This window comes from Diceros bicornis, chromosome 4 (assembly GCF_020826845.1).
Source record: "Diceros bicornis minor isolate mBicDic1 chromosome 4, mDicBic1.mat.cur, whole genome shotgun sequence".
NCBI lineage: Eukaryota > Metazoa > Chordata > Mammalia > Perissodactyla > Rhinocerotidae > Diceros > Diceros bicornis.
The window spans coordinates 42,389,686-42,404,382 of NC_080743.1; the positions used below are offsets into that span (position 1 = coordinate 42,389,686).

Below are 14,697 nucleotides of genomic sequence, written 5' to 3' on the forward strand. Positions count from 1 at the left end.
CTCGCCACAGTCAGGCTTCCTGAAGGCACAGAAAAGAGAGGATATGTGGTGGCCATTACAGCACACAGCCAGAGCACACCCGGGATGCTGGGGCAATCCCTCTTCACGGTCCCTGGGTCCTGTCCTCTGAATTCTCTACTTACCCTGCTTCCTTGCTGGGCACTGGCTGGGAGAGAGGTCAAAGGGCAACTAACACTAACAAGGCTAACACCAACACAACACAACATTAACGTTAACATGGAGGGAATGGAGGGATGGCGAGAGAGCTGGCTTTGCAAGCCAACTGGCAGAGAGAGCTCTCCTAAGTCTGTACTTCTAATGCATCCCTTACAGTTTTCATTTGCTATATATCAATGATAGGCTTAAATAAATGGCTTCTGGGATGGAATTCATTTTCAGTTTTCATCAGCCAGGAGCTGCAGGTCAGAGGAGACATTGGGAGCCAGTTCTCTTTAATTCTCTCACGAGCTTCTTTTGCACCTCATCAGTTTGTACACAACATTTCTACTGTGAATGATTTAGAATCTGAAGAAGTTATCAAATTCTAAATGATGATCTGAGTTGCCTTTGCCAATAATGTGCTGCTTGGGACCACATACCCACATGTTCAATTATTATTGACATGTAATGAGAATGGTGGTTTTATTCTCTTGGAGGGGAAAGAATCCATAAACTTCAAAGTAAAAAACAAGCAAACTAATCTGTTTCTCACCATGCTTATGATACTGCGGTAGAAACACTTAATTGACAGGAGCAGCTTCCTCTCTCCTTTTCCATGCTGCTGCCATGAGGTAGAGGCGACCTCATCCATCTTCCACTCCTGATTGTTCCCCTGACACCTTTTCTTACAGCACCTGCCCACCTCCCTCCCACAGCACCCTCTTACAATTAGGTAGATGCTGTCACTCTTTTTCAGAGGACTGTTAGGTTTAATTCCTATCATCAACTTGAGGAGTACAGACAGATAGAAGATGTGACAAAAGTAGACTTTATCTGTGGTAAATTCCTTCCATGTGGATGATCGTATTAGCTTACCAAAAAAAGTGGTTAAAAGAAAAGTGATCACCAGCGAGTGCATGGTTGAAAGGCTCAGGACTGCGTATCTGTCCCAGGCTCAACAACATTAGCCATAAACATGAAATAATTTATTCAGACCCCTGTCCCTCTTTCCTTATCTTCCTCAGAGTTGCCGTGTCCTCTTCAGGAGCCTCAGTGAGGAGCTGCAAGAATTCAGACATTTCTCAATGTTAATGTCTCAGAAATCTCTGGGGAACCTTCTGGAGCGTTAGGAAGGGATATACTTCTTAGGTTTTTTGAGGGTCCATGGTGCTAATTAGGAATCTACGCACAGGGAAGAATAGGACATATAATGGCCCATTCATTCCTGATTCATGCTACACACACTTAGAGAGTGTTCACCGTGTGTCAGAAACTGCGCTCAACCCTTGGGGAACAAAGGCGAATAAGACTGTCCCTGCCCTCAAGGTGCTCATAGTTTAATGGGGAAACAGATCAGTAAATAAATAATTATAAAACAATATGCTAAATGCAATATGGAGCTATGAACAAGGTGAAAGGAATGGATAAATGAATGAATACTTTATAAGAGGTAGAAAGGATGTACAATATTCCCTTTTAACAAACCAGAGGGGAAAGTCTCCCAGAGGAGACTGAATCAGAAGACTGTATATTTTATAGAAAAATGATCTGGGTGAGGCCCAGGAGACATGAGCTCTCTCTGCCATAGTGCCAACTCCTCAGTTAACCAACACTGGAAATCTTGGGTAAACCAATCACCTCCCTGTGCCTCAGGTTTCCCCTTTGCAAAATGGAAATAGCAATTCGTCCTATATTACAGAATTATGATGGAGAGACATGAGATGGTGGATAACAAAACGGCTCCCCAAACACATCGCAATGATGACAGCAATGAGAGGGCCTGAAGGGGAAGCAAACCAAGCCCTTCTCCATCTAGGCTGTGTCTCTGCCCCAACTTTTCCAGCTATGGAGAGACATGATTGCACCCTAAGGCGTAAGTTCTGCCCTTACCTTTCACATCCACCCGACAGTCCACGGATGCCTCCCCCAGGGGGTTAACGGCCTTGCAGGTGTAGATACCCCCGTCAAAGGGACCAGGCTTGCGGATTTCTAGGGAGCAGATTCCCAGGTGAGTGAGGGCTCCGTACTTGGGGTTGTCTTGGATATCAATCTTGTTCTTTAGCCAGATGATCTTTGGCTGGAAGATAAAGACGAGGGAGCAACAAGGGGTGGTAAGAACCAATTGCTTGGGCCGGCCCCGTGGCTTGGCGGTTAAGTGCATGCGCTCTGACGCTGGCGGCCCGGGTTCCGATCCCGGGCGCGCACTGACGCACTGCTTCTCCGGCCACGCTAAGGCCGCGTCCCACATACAGCAACTAGAAGAATGTGCAACTATGACATACAGCTATCTACTGGGGCTTTGGGGGAAAAATAAATAAATTAAAAAAAAAAAAAAAGAACCAATTGTTCTTTTTGTGCTCAGTGTCTGGAACTCTTTGCCTTCAAGGCCTGGGGACATGCCAGCCAGAGGAGCAGGGGGAGTGGGTGCTTTAGGAACAGATGGTACAGGGATCGAGAAGAGATAACAGCCTTCTGGATAGCTCCCTGTCCCTTACATTTGGGAAGGAGTTCCCCTTTGAGGACCCTCAACAGCCTGCCACGCTCCTCTTGGTTGTAAAGAGCACCTAAAACCTCGCGTTGTTCCTCAAGTATTGCTGACTAGAGGAAAGGCGATGACTTCTGTTCCGTCTTGCTCCCTCCATGCGTCATAAGCACTGGGTGTCAGGATCTCCTCTTTTTTGTATATACATTGTTGAATCATTTATATTCTAGTCCCACTGTTGGCTTGGGAGTCGCTCCTGTCCCCTCTGGTTAGAAAGTAGTTTCTAGAGTGGGCTTATTGTTATTTTCTTTCTGAGATGTTATCCCCATGTGGTCTGGCCCAGGACTAATACACAACAGGCACTTGGTAAAGGTTGTTGTTGGTGTTTTATGCCATGTGTGGGGTACAGTGACTAGATTGTAAATAGACAGAGAGCCTTGCTCAGGTTTGTGGCCAAAGGCTCAACTCTAGGCAGCTTGCATGTGCAAGGCCCTGATCAGAGGAGGCCTGAGGGTGAGTCAGGAGAAACCAACGGGACTCTGTCACCCATGCCAGAGAGACAACTTTGAAGCTCATACCCAATTGCTAGCAGGTCAGAAAGTGACATCTTCAGATATGAGGAACAAACACTAAAAGGAAAGCTGGAAACATTATCCACATCAGCCTATCTGGGACTCCAAGTGCCCTGACTGTTCCTTCATAACCTGCTTTGGAAGAGGCAGATGATGGTGATGGGAACAAACGTTTTGGTTAGAATGCTCTTCAACATAGCTAAGGTTAGAGTGGGAGCGGGAAGCAGCACAGACCAGCCACCCCATAGAACTCTCCGCTCACCTTGGGAGAGGCACGGACGCAGCAGAAGAGCTGGGTGTCATAGCTAGTGACTGTAGTGCAGTCCGCCAGAGACTGGGTGAACTTTGGGGCTTCAGAGAAATCTCTCTGGGCAAACCCCTCCATCTTGTAAACAGTAGCTGAGGGGACCAAGAAGGATCATGCTGTAGTTCCTGAGATCTCCATCCCTCTTCAACTCTTTATCCTTAACTCTTCGCAGCTCAGGTTCTCCATGCCTCACCTGCTTTCTGGATGTGGGCAAGGTCGGCAGTGATAGGGGCTGTCTCACTGAGCCCACACTGATTCTCAGCAAAGACTCGAAATGCATAGGAGTTGCCGACAATGAGGTCGGTGACGGTGCAGCTGGTGCGGTGATAATGCTCCAGTACTGTGAACCACAGCTTTGGGGTCCCAAGAAGATGCCATGAATGAGACATCTGTTTTGTGAGCTCACTCCACCTCAGCCCACCACGTGGAGCTACCAGAGCCCCATTCCAGAATATGCTATTCCTCCCTCCTCTCCATCTTCCCAGCTGGGCCTTACCCTAGATTTTGTGTCAGCCTTCTGTACTGTGTATCCCAGGAGTGCCGCATTGCCTGTGTCTTGGCGGGGTGTCCACTCCAGGGTAGCGTTGGAGCTCCAAACATCCACCAACTTGATACTCTGAGGAGGGCCTGGCCTCTCTGAAAGGGCCAAGCATGGCAGTGGGCATGTACAACTCACATGCATGGAAATCACTTCAGGAGTGCCCCTTCCCCTTCTCTGCTCAGTTACCCTTGCCTTCACCCCCCGCTGTGTCCCACACTCGGTGTGGAGGAGTCACCCCAGCTTCCCCAGCTCTCTGTGACAGCTCCTCTTCAGCCTGGAGAGGGAGGTCCTGAGGACCACCCCAACTCCCACTCCCTCCACTGTACTGATCACCAGAATGTCAATGGTGGCTGTGGCCTCCAGCTTGCCCAGCTACACACTGAGCTGGTAGCAACCGGAGTCAGCACGTTGGGCTTCTTGGATGAAGAGGATGGAGTCCCGCTCCCTGTTCCGCACACTCACACGACTGGCGTCCAGGGTACAGCCATCACGTGTTCAGGTGGCTCGAGGTTTGGGTTTGCCCTGAGAAATGGGGATAAGGCTGTGAGCAGCCCCAAGAGGCCTCTTGACCTTCCCTACTGTGGTAGAGGTCAGATCCACCCCAGGTCCACGTGGTGACTTGACTCGCAGCTGCAAATTCTTTGAGTTAGAGGTTGGTGAACTCTCCCAGGGGACTTCTGTCTTTCAGCAACAGCCTAAGGATCATGGGAAAGGGGGATGGCTTTGAGTCTTCCACCCTCTGAAACCTTAGGTCATGGACACCCAGGGCAGCTGGGACTAGCAATAGCTGCCCAAACTCCCAAGAACCCTCCAAACTGAAAGCTCCCAGACCTCTGCTGACTGAAGGGCATGGCTTAGCTTTACCTCCTTACATGGGGCATGCCCAACCTCACCCACCCAAACCCACCCTCAGGAGTGCAGATGGAAAGTCATTTGGCATCAGATTTCTGGTGACACAGCCCCCTCCATTGAAGGCCAGGACGACTGCCCCTCTGCTAGCAGGACTCTTGGTATCTCTTTCCAAATCAAAACCCTGGCCTGGTCCCAGCCGTGGACCCAGCATGGGGCTGGCATGATCACCTGGAACGGGATTAGTAGGTTCACAGTGTCGCCAGCCTTCCTGATGTAGGTCTGCCTCAGGACCCGAGGTAGCTGAATCTTGGGGTGCTCTGAGTGATGGAAAGAGAGAGAACAGGGAGTGGTGAGCCTCCTGTGGTGGGAAGAGTAGAGCTCAGAGAAGTGGATACCGCATCCAGCTGTGCTCCGTGGACAGGTGACCCAGGCATCTCTCAGTAAATTAAGTCCTCTCCTAGGGAACGGGAAGATTGTTCCCATAGTCTTGCTGGGACTTAGGGATGGGTAATTGGCTGAAGGATCCTCTAGAGAGTGTTAAAGTCTTGGCAGAAAGAGCACTGGAATGCAAGCCTGACGCTTACTTCTTTTAATTTATAAATCAACTACTGACTTTTCATTAACTTCTTTTCTGTTTCTTTTTTCTGTTTGTACACAGACCAGTCCAGTCTGTGTGGTTTGTCTTTCTACCCCTTTTCTATATTTGTCCTTAACAACACTCCTTTTATCAAGGCCACTTCCAATGTTAGTCCTGACCTCCAAGTGTCAGCCCTGCTCTGCAGTTTGGTGCCAGACCCGAGGAGAAAGCTTTCCATTCTGCAGGCAGAGTCAACACCCTGGGCCCATCAGGCCAGCGCTGACGTCACTGCAGAGGGAGCTGACGTCTGGGTCCCTTCCTCCAAGTGGCAGCCCTGCTTGGGCGCCTGTGTAGTGTTCTTCCAGCTTGTGGAGGATTATTTTGTACAAACAGAATCTGGGAAAGATTAGGTCCACTGCTCACTTCCCCCTGATCTCCCAGGCGTGTTCCAGTGAGAAAAGAGATTAGATTATGTTTGTTGGCTTCCAGGATGAAGACAGGGATGCTCACGAAAGTGCTGGAGTATAAGGTTTGGAGAATGACCATGTGTAATTTCTCTCCTCTCTGGGATGCCTCAGGCTGCCTTGGCTGAGGAAGTGCAAACATCCCACCTGGGTTCCCTTGGGGGCCTGGCTGAGACCGACTCAGTTTTCTGGCCTTCTCAGGGTTCCTGTCTCCTCGTTTCTCAGTCAGAGACAGTCCCCTCCTGCTGTTATCTTAAGTGAATGTGACAGCGCCTCAGTTCCCACCAGCTCCCCGGCCTCCCCGCTACAATTCATTCCTAGCACTCCACTCTAGTACACAACTGTAGCAAACAGCACCACTCCTTGATAGTGGATTCCAAACTCTTTGATAACATACATTTCCCAGTAAATACATTTCTGAGCATTCACCCTAATGTATGTATGTTGACTTATAAATTGAACTGTTTAAACATGTACACTACAGTAGATGCAGGATTTTGAATGGTGAAATTTAAAATAAAATAAACGGAGGTTCTACTATGTTCTGCCTACACCTGAACTTGTAGACCATTGTTTAGAGACCCGGCCCTTTGCCCACATAGTTGGCCCCCTTACAGTCTCCAGATCACTTGGCCTATGTAAATGAATAAAAAGACAAATATGCAGTGCATGCTGTTCATGTTATCTAGTTTTCTTTTTTGCTGTGTGGCTTATGTTTTCACCTGGCTTGCGCTGTCTTAGACTGCAGGCCCCACACCCCGCCCCCCACAAGTGCTCTAAGTGCCCGTCCTACTTAGGACCAGACTACCTCAGTAAGAACACCACAGCGATGAGCCCCAGGCAGCTGAAGGACCATGCTCTGGTTGCCCTCTGTTGGACTTTGGAGGTTTGGGAGGGGGCGGGGCATGAAGAACAGAAGAAGTGTTTGTGAGAAGTGTTCCTCTCCTGTGGCCCTCTTGGTACGCAACCAAGGAGTTGAGAAAGGCGGATATGACTTAAGGGTTTTCTGAGAAAAGAGGGCCGCAATTGAAAAGGAGGGTCAAAACCTCGTCTTGTTGGGCTTGGTTCCCCACTGTTGGGTGGGGAAATAACCCTTCACACTTGCTGGGGAGAGGGCTGGAGAGAAGCTGGCTCTGCTGTCCCTTGCTCTGTCTACAGAATGTCTGAGTTATGAAGGCCCTTAATGAGCACCCAGAATAAGAAGACTGGAAGGAAAGGAGTCAGAGAGAGAAACAGGTTTGCTGAAGATCTCAGAGCTGGTTGGCACCAGGACTCCGGCCTCCCCATCTAGGAATGTATGTCTGAAGGACCCATTCTCTGAGCACAGCGTATCTGTCCACTTACCTGTCCTCCAGTGTCCACCTGGGACTGGGCACCATAGTCAGGTCTCTGACAGCGATCTGGCCCCTGGAGGGAGGAGGCAAAGAAGGGAAGGCAGAAGGACACACTCAAGGATTGAAAAGGTTGAGGTGAGGAAAGGAGCCCAGGCCATCATGCCTGGAAGATGTGCCACCTGAGCCCTTCTCTGCTTAGACCTCAGCTAGGAAATGGGCTTCGATAGATAAGTGCCTGCTGATGCTTATATTTGTTCCCACTTAGTGTTTCTTTTGTTTCTTAGAAAAATACCTTGGAAGGGGCTGGTCCAGTGGCATAGAGGTTAAGTTCGCACGTTCCGCTTCAGCGGCCTGGGGTTCGCCTGTTCAGATCCTGGGCGCGGACCTACTCACTGCTCATCAAGCCTTTCTGAGGCGGCATCCCACTTAGAAGAGCTACAACTCTACAACTATGACACACAACTATGTACTGGGGCTTTGGGGAGAAAAAAGAAAAAAGAGGAAGATTGGTAACAGATGTTAGCACAGAGCCAATCTTCCTCAAAAAAAAAAAAACTCTATTAAAAAAAGAAAGAAAAAACTCTGTTAAAAAAAAGAAAGAAAGAATTAAGAAAAGAAAGAAAGAAAGAAAAATATCTTGGAAAATGTTAGCATTGTTTCACTTGAACTGAAGAGAAAAATTAAAGAAATAGGTTCATATGGAACATAAGCTAAGATGGGGGAATTAGAAGGAGAATGAGATCCAGAGAGTATCCTGAGAGCCAGAGGGGATCGCAGTGGGGGCAGAGAGACAGAGAAGAAAGGCTGAAGGTAGGAGGGTGGTCTCTCCCTCCCTGGAGGGCTCCTGTGCCAGTTCTTTGCTTATAAGGAGGATTCCCTAACAAGATGATGGATTAACAGGGGACAGACTTAAGTTACTAGAATGTTCTGACTCTGAGGATTAGTAGGCAAGGATTCTGCTCTCAGGAGGTTCCCAGGCCCCAGTGGGAGGGCAAAGGATGGACTTGAGGCTAAAGCAGCTGACAAAGTACGGGAGGTGGCAGAAGGGTGTTTGACAGCTCCAGGTGCCAGGGCAGCAGCAAGCTCTTTCCCAGCTCAACCCAGGCCTTCTTTCCTGCGCCAGCAAATACAAGCAATCTGACCTTCTGCGAAGAATGTTAATAGGAGGCTCATTTGGGGCATCTCTTTCCACACTTCCGCAGTCAAGTGAGGTGTTAATTGTACCGACCTTGGGGAAACATAGCTTTCCCTGAGGCCCAAGGTCTTTCTCCTCCTCAGACGCCAGGAGGGATGTGAACCAAAGACTAGAGCCTTGAAGTGGAGCCGAGGTTTTCTAAGCCCAGGTTTGAGAGCCACAGTCTGGTTTTGTCCCTTCATAGAGTCTTGGGGAAAAGACATTTTGAAAAGTCCTTTGAGAGCCGTTGGCTTCTGAGCTGTGTTGCTGTCAGCAGTGTGTTGCTCTCAGACAGAATGCTGTCAAATTCTTTCTTAAAAATTAGTAGAGAAGGAGATTACTTAAAGTCCAAAGATCTTGACTCCTCTTGATTAGAAAATTCCTTCTAATTCTACCCTAATTTTATTCTGCTGAAGGTCATGCCCATTTTCTTATTCTATGCTCATGGAAAATAATTGTTCATATCCTCTCATAATTTCCTTTCACGTGGTTAACGACTTTCCTCCAGTAATTCCCTATGGGCTGTGTAGTTCAGATTGATGTTATTAATTTGGCTTGGAGAATTAAGAAACCAGACAGACACACTGAAAAGTGGAAAGGTGTGTGTGTGTGTGTGTGTGTGAGAATGTGTGAGTGTGTGTCAGAGTGTGTGAATGTATGCGAGAGTGTGTGTGTATTGTCGGGGGAAGAGCGAGAATTTCCCTCTGCCCTTTCCCTTAAGGTTTTTACGGCTGGCCAAATAATCAACAAGACAGGTTAGCAGGAGAAAATAATACCAAGTTTAATAACATGTATACATGGGAGAAAGCAGGGACACTGTGTTTTTTAACACAATAGCAGAAATTCTCGTCTTAAATACCATGTTTAGCCAATGACAAAGGAGGATTTTGGGGGTGGGGGGAGTCAGTTACAGGAGATTACCACTAAAGCACAGTAAACAAGAGTAAGGTTATTATGTAGCTTTAAGGCCTCAACTTCCACATTGATAAGCCTCTAGAAATGAGGCCATCCTCCTCTCTTCTCAAAACAGAGAGGGAGATACCTTTATAAATGGAGATTTCTCTTATAAATGTAAATGATTGTCTGGCAACTCCTCGCAGGGTCATCCAGAGAATGTGGCCAGAGAGACAGAACTTCTGATAAGAGGGGCTTGTTGGTGCCTTTCCTATTGTAATCTCTATCTTATATTATCTTTATAGCCATCATGATAGATCTGTTCCAGGAAGGAGCCACCATGTCAAATTTTTTAGGCAGTTAGTGGGGGAGGTCAAATGTCCCTAGAGAAAACAACCAAGGTAAAGAGATAGATTTCAGGGTGGCCAAATCTTGATCTCCCACAGTATAAATGTATGTGCGTGAGTGTATGTGTGCACATATGTGAGAACGTGTGTGTGTACATGCACACACAGGCACATGCCTGTGTGAGTGCATGGTTACCAAAAGAGGGCGAATGCACAAGGCCAGCTATGGCTTTGAGACATAACCAGAGATTTCCAGGGATCCAAAAAGTACCAGCATTTTTCAGAGAAACATTAGCAGATGCCTAGGATGTGGCCTAGGCTGTATCAGAATCCTGTCCAGAGGAGTGCGGTGGGAAAGGAGTGTGGCGAACCTCGGAAGCACCTTGTGAAGGACGAGAGTGTCACCTCCTTGAAGACCATGAAACTAAGGTCAGAAAAAATAAAAGGACACAGAAATAGGCAACACTTCTCTGAGGAGAGGTTGTCACATCCCCCACCCCGACCCTGTGATCATCTTCCCCTTGTGCTGCTGGCTTTAGCCCCGGCTCCCTGTTGCTCTCTCTGACACAGATCCAGTCATGATTCCTGCTGATTCCAACACCCGTCCTTCTGATGCCTGCTTGCCCACCACTCCTCCGGTGACTCTGTCCTCCCTCCTTCAGCCCCTGGTTCCCTTGGTCATTCTCTAGACCAGTAACTGCACCCCTTCTATAACCTAAATTTCAAGTGTCCCACTCTCTCCTCACCACCTGTATGACAGAGATGGCTAATTGCCCACCAAAATTGACATGATCGCTTCCATAGTATAGTTATCTGTGATAAGGGGCTGCCCCCCTCGCTGTATGGCCATGAGACTAGTTCTTGCCAGTGAAATGTGAATGGAAATAATGAGAATCACTTCTGAGCCAAGGCTTTTAATAAATGAGTTCTCGATTTCCCCTTCTGCCAGCTGTATGCAGATGACCATGGCACCCTAAGGCATGGCAGAGCCACAAGATGGAAGAGGCCTGGCTGCCTCAACTATTGCTTGGAGAACTATCTGCAGAGTAGGAACACTTGTTTTTAGTTGTTTTGCTGGTAAAAAATCAGCATCTATTGTTTTTGAGCCTTAAATTCTGAGGCCTGTTTGTCTCCTCAGCTAGCATACCCTGAAGAATACAGAGTCCATCCCGTCAGCTCACTGCCTCTAATGCTCCAAACCAGCAATCCTCTAGCACCACTGAGACCTCTGATCCATTGTCCTACCACCCTTTCACTCTCCATCCCCCTCTCATGTTGTCACTTCATCATTATACTCACTGCCTTGCATACCCACTCAAATCCCTTAATCCTCTTTCACCTCACCGCACCCTCCTAGCAATACCGAAACCCAGTTAAATACTTTCCACCCACTCAGTGTCTGCATTCACAGAGCCAAACATGACTGGGGAAAAATACAAAAGCAGGCTGACTTTAAATTGATGACCACTAATGGTGACCGATAACTGCAAAGGGACCCTGGCAATTCTACCAGACTTCCCCTGTTCACTCAATCACCTGTTCTCCTGGGTGAGTATTGTACACCTTTCTCTTCTAAAACTTCCATACTTCTCCCTCATCCTCATTCTCAGTTGATGATCTTGCTAGTGTCTGAGGCCTGCCTAGAGCCTATTCTTCACTCAGCAGGCAGAAAAATCCGTAAAACCCACACCTGATCATGTCAGTTCTCACTCAAAACCCTGCACTGGCTGCCCATTTGTTTCAGAGTTGAACCAGTCTTCAAAATGCTCCCGCTACCACTCTGACCCCAAACCTACCATTCTCTCCCTCACTCTGCTACAGCCACAGTGGCCCCAATCCATCAGGGACACTCTTGCCTCAGGACCTTTGCACCTACTGTTCTCTCTGCATGGAAAACATTCCCCCCAAATATCTGCATGCATTGTTCTCTCATCCCCTTTAGGTTGCTGCTCAAATATCACCTTATTATTGAGACCTTCACTGAATATTCTGTTTAAAACAGCAAGCATGCTTCCCACCTCCAGCACTTTCTATCCTCTTTCTCTGCTTTATTTTTTTGGCATAGCATTTATCACCATCTGACATATTATATATTTTATTTGTATATTTATTTATTGTCTCTCCTTACACTAGAATGTAATCTCCATGAAGGAAATTATTTTTGTCTGTTTTGTTCATTTCTGTAACAGTGCCTGGCACATAGTACACACAAAATAAATATTTGTAGAAGGAAGAAAGAAGATAGGAAGAGTGGAAGGGAGGAAAGGAGGGAGGGAGGATGGGAGGAAGGAAGGAAGGTGGCTTCCAGGCATGGAATTCAGCTTCCCAAGCCTGGAAGACACAGAACAGTTTGGACTGAAAGAGGATGCACAGTCAGTTGGAGCAATTATGCTGAAATCAGCAGATGGCCCTCCCTCTGGCTCAGGGTCATTCCATGTCAGGAAGGCAGCCTGTCCCCCAGCCTCTCACTATTGGGGAAGCTCTCCTCTGGCCCCTGCCCAGCGTGGCCTCCAGGTCACAGTGCCTCCACGTGGTGCTGAGGGAGACAGAGAATTGTTTCCCAGTGCCGGCCACCTACTTCTGCTTATTTAGCCCTGTAGCCAGCTTTTTTGACTAAAAGCTCAGTGTTAGCCTGTTTCAGTTCATTTCGATGTCGCAAATTAATTCTGCTTCTGAGGCCTGCTCTATTTCACGTGCTCTCACGCGCTGGCCGCGGGGCCCCTCTTGATCCCATAGAGCTCCCCATAAAGAAGAGGAGGAGTTAAGAGGAAGAAAAAGTCCTTGGAGCTCACAGGGATCGTAGGGGCCATCTAGACCAGGTCCATGGCACCCTGAAGGACCTCTGGATGGGCTTCAGGGGTTCTGGGAACTCCTTGAACTTTTTCGTTTTTTTCCTGGGGTGAGAGCCCACAGCTTTCATCAGATTTTCCTAGGGGTCCATATCCATCAAAGATTAAGAATCCTGATTTAGTTCAACCCCTCAGTTTACAGATGAGAAAACGGAAGCCCAGAGAGGTGGACTGACTTGTCCAGGGTCATAGGACAGAGCTAGGATTTGAACTAATGTCTTCTTTTTCCAAGCAGATAACAGATGCAAACATATTTTGCAAAGTGTCACAAGGAGTCCTTACTGCCAGTGACCTCTGGGATGCCACTGGATTGAGCCACTGGGTGCTTCCTGGTGGCCCTGAGGCCTATGGTGTGCAGAGCTGCCACACACGAGGACAGGGCTCTTCAGGCTGCACTTGTGGGACCTGGCCGCCCACAGCGTCCCCTCTGCAGCCAGAGGGAGGAGTGTGAGGGAGATGAACGCCCTCCCCCAGCATTTCGTGGAGACCAGTAGAGTCGGTGAGTCAGCACTCCTGGCTCTCCTTCTCTCTCTGCCTGTGACTTATTCCCTGGGCTTTTGGGGGGAAGAAGCTGGGTTTCTGTCTCGAGATCATCCCAACTTAATATGTTCACAACTTCTGCTCCCCCTACTTCTTTTTCAATGGGGCAAACTCACCCAGTTCTCTGCCCCTGACACTCAAACAGCTTCTGAAAACCCAACATCTCCCATTAGGATGGTAAGAGGCAGCGAACTTCCCCTGCACAACTCTTATCTGCAGGTAGAACTCTTAGTCTTCACCCTGGACTTGGAAATATTTTATTATCTCTTCACATCTTGGTTGGGCCTCTTCCAAGGCACTTTGGATTATCTCAACAACCCTTTCAAGTACCCTGCTAGGTAGATATTATTAATCACCTTTTTCCAGAGAGGAAATTGGAACTGAGCAGTTGACTGACTTGTCCGGGGTCACAGAGCTGCTGGAGGCAGCACTGGGAACTGAATAGATCATGTCTTCTCCTCCTCCCTCTCCCTACCCTGGGATTCCCTGGGTTTCTCATTTGTGGTCTTTGCATTCTCTGCTCTGCAGACTTCAAGGGACTGAAAGCAGGGACTTTGTGCAGGTAACTGTCTTAAATATTTAATGCAGCCCTTGTGGTTGCTTCTGCCAATGACCACGTAGGAGCAGGGAAAAGCCGGGCTCCTGCCTCCTGCCTCTGGTCAGCTGAGCTGGCTGCAGTGGGTGACACTCCAGAGCCGTTAGCTAGAGGCCTCAGCCAGGGGCGGTTGGGGGTGGGCGGCAGGACTGCTGGCAGGGAAACCTGGGCCTGGAAGGGGCACCCACCACCCTCTAGCTCGAAAACGCCTCTTTGCCGAGAGGCTCACAGAGACCACTATGGAGGGGAAGCCAAATGCTTCTCCCAGCAGGGCTCCACTTCCATGGGAGCCCTGGGGGTGTTGGGGTAGGTCCTGGTCCCGTGGCACTGCCAAACAAGAGGCAGTGTCAGGGACTGTGCACCATTTAGCCTCCCAGTTGCTATAAGCTTTTCATTTCCCTCTTCTCCTAATCCAGATGGCCACCATCTCACCCCTCATTCCCTTCCGGACTGGCATTAATATATCAAGTCCTCCTGGTCCTTGCGACAGATATTTTTTTAAAGGTAAAAATATAAACAGATCAGTTTTAGTCACTGTAAAGTGCCACAAACACCATTCATTGACTTCTCAGCTAAAAAGCAAAAACCCAGCAGAGACACTTGAGCAGCAGGTAAGAATCCACCAAGGAAGGGAGTGGGGGCTCCAACGAATGCTCCTCCATCCTAAGTACCAGTCCCATGAAGTCGTTTAGCTCTGCAAAAACCTAAGGAGGTGCAGTCAGGAGGGTAGGGATATCCTCCCCAACTGCCACCCCCCAGCCTCCCCACCCTCCCCAACCCCATGGGTCACCTTCTATAGGGGACAGCAGCTGGGGGACGGGGCTGCCAGCCCCCTGTGGAGGTGAAGCCTGGGGTCGTTCAGCATCGGCTGGGCTGGCTTCTTTCATCTTCAGCGTGGATCCCGAGGCCACCTCCGGAGCCGTGGCTGCCTCCATGCTGGGCTCCAGTGGGACTTTCTGGATCCCGAGGCTGGGCTCCAGTGGGATTTTCACTGTTGGTGGTGAGGGAGG

The 14,697-nt window shown here is 48.7% G+C and overlaps 1 protein-coding gene across 1 annotated transcript; it reads right to left on the reverse strand.

Annotated features, from left to right (window-relative positions):
- Window positions 1-1,860: 1,860 nt before the first annotated feature.
- MYBPHL (myosin binding protein H like) lies at window positions 1,861-14,622 on the reverse strand. Its single transcript, XM_058535994.1, is given in 9 exon segments — window positions 1,861-1,946; window positions 1,949-1,990; window positions 1,993-2,236; window positions 3,476-3,612; window positions 3,714-3,873; window positions 4,017-4,156; window positions 4,388-4,583; window positions 5,142-5,230; window positions 14,478-14,622. Coding segments are annotated over 9 exon segments (1,239 nt in total).
- Window positions 14,623-14,697: the final 75 nt, after the last annotated feature.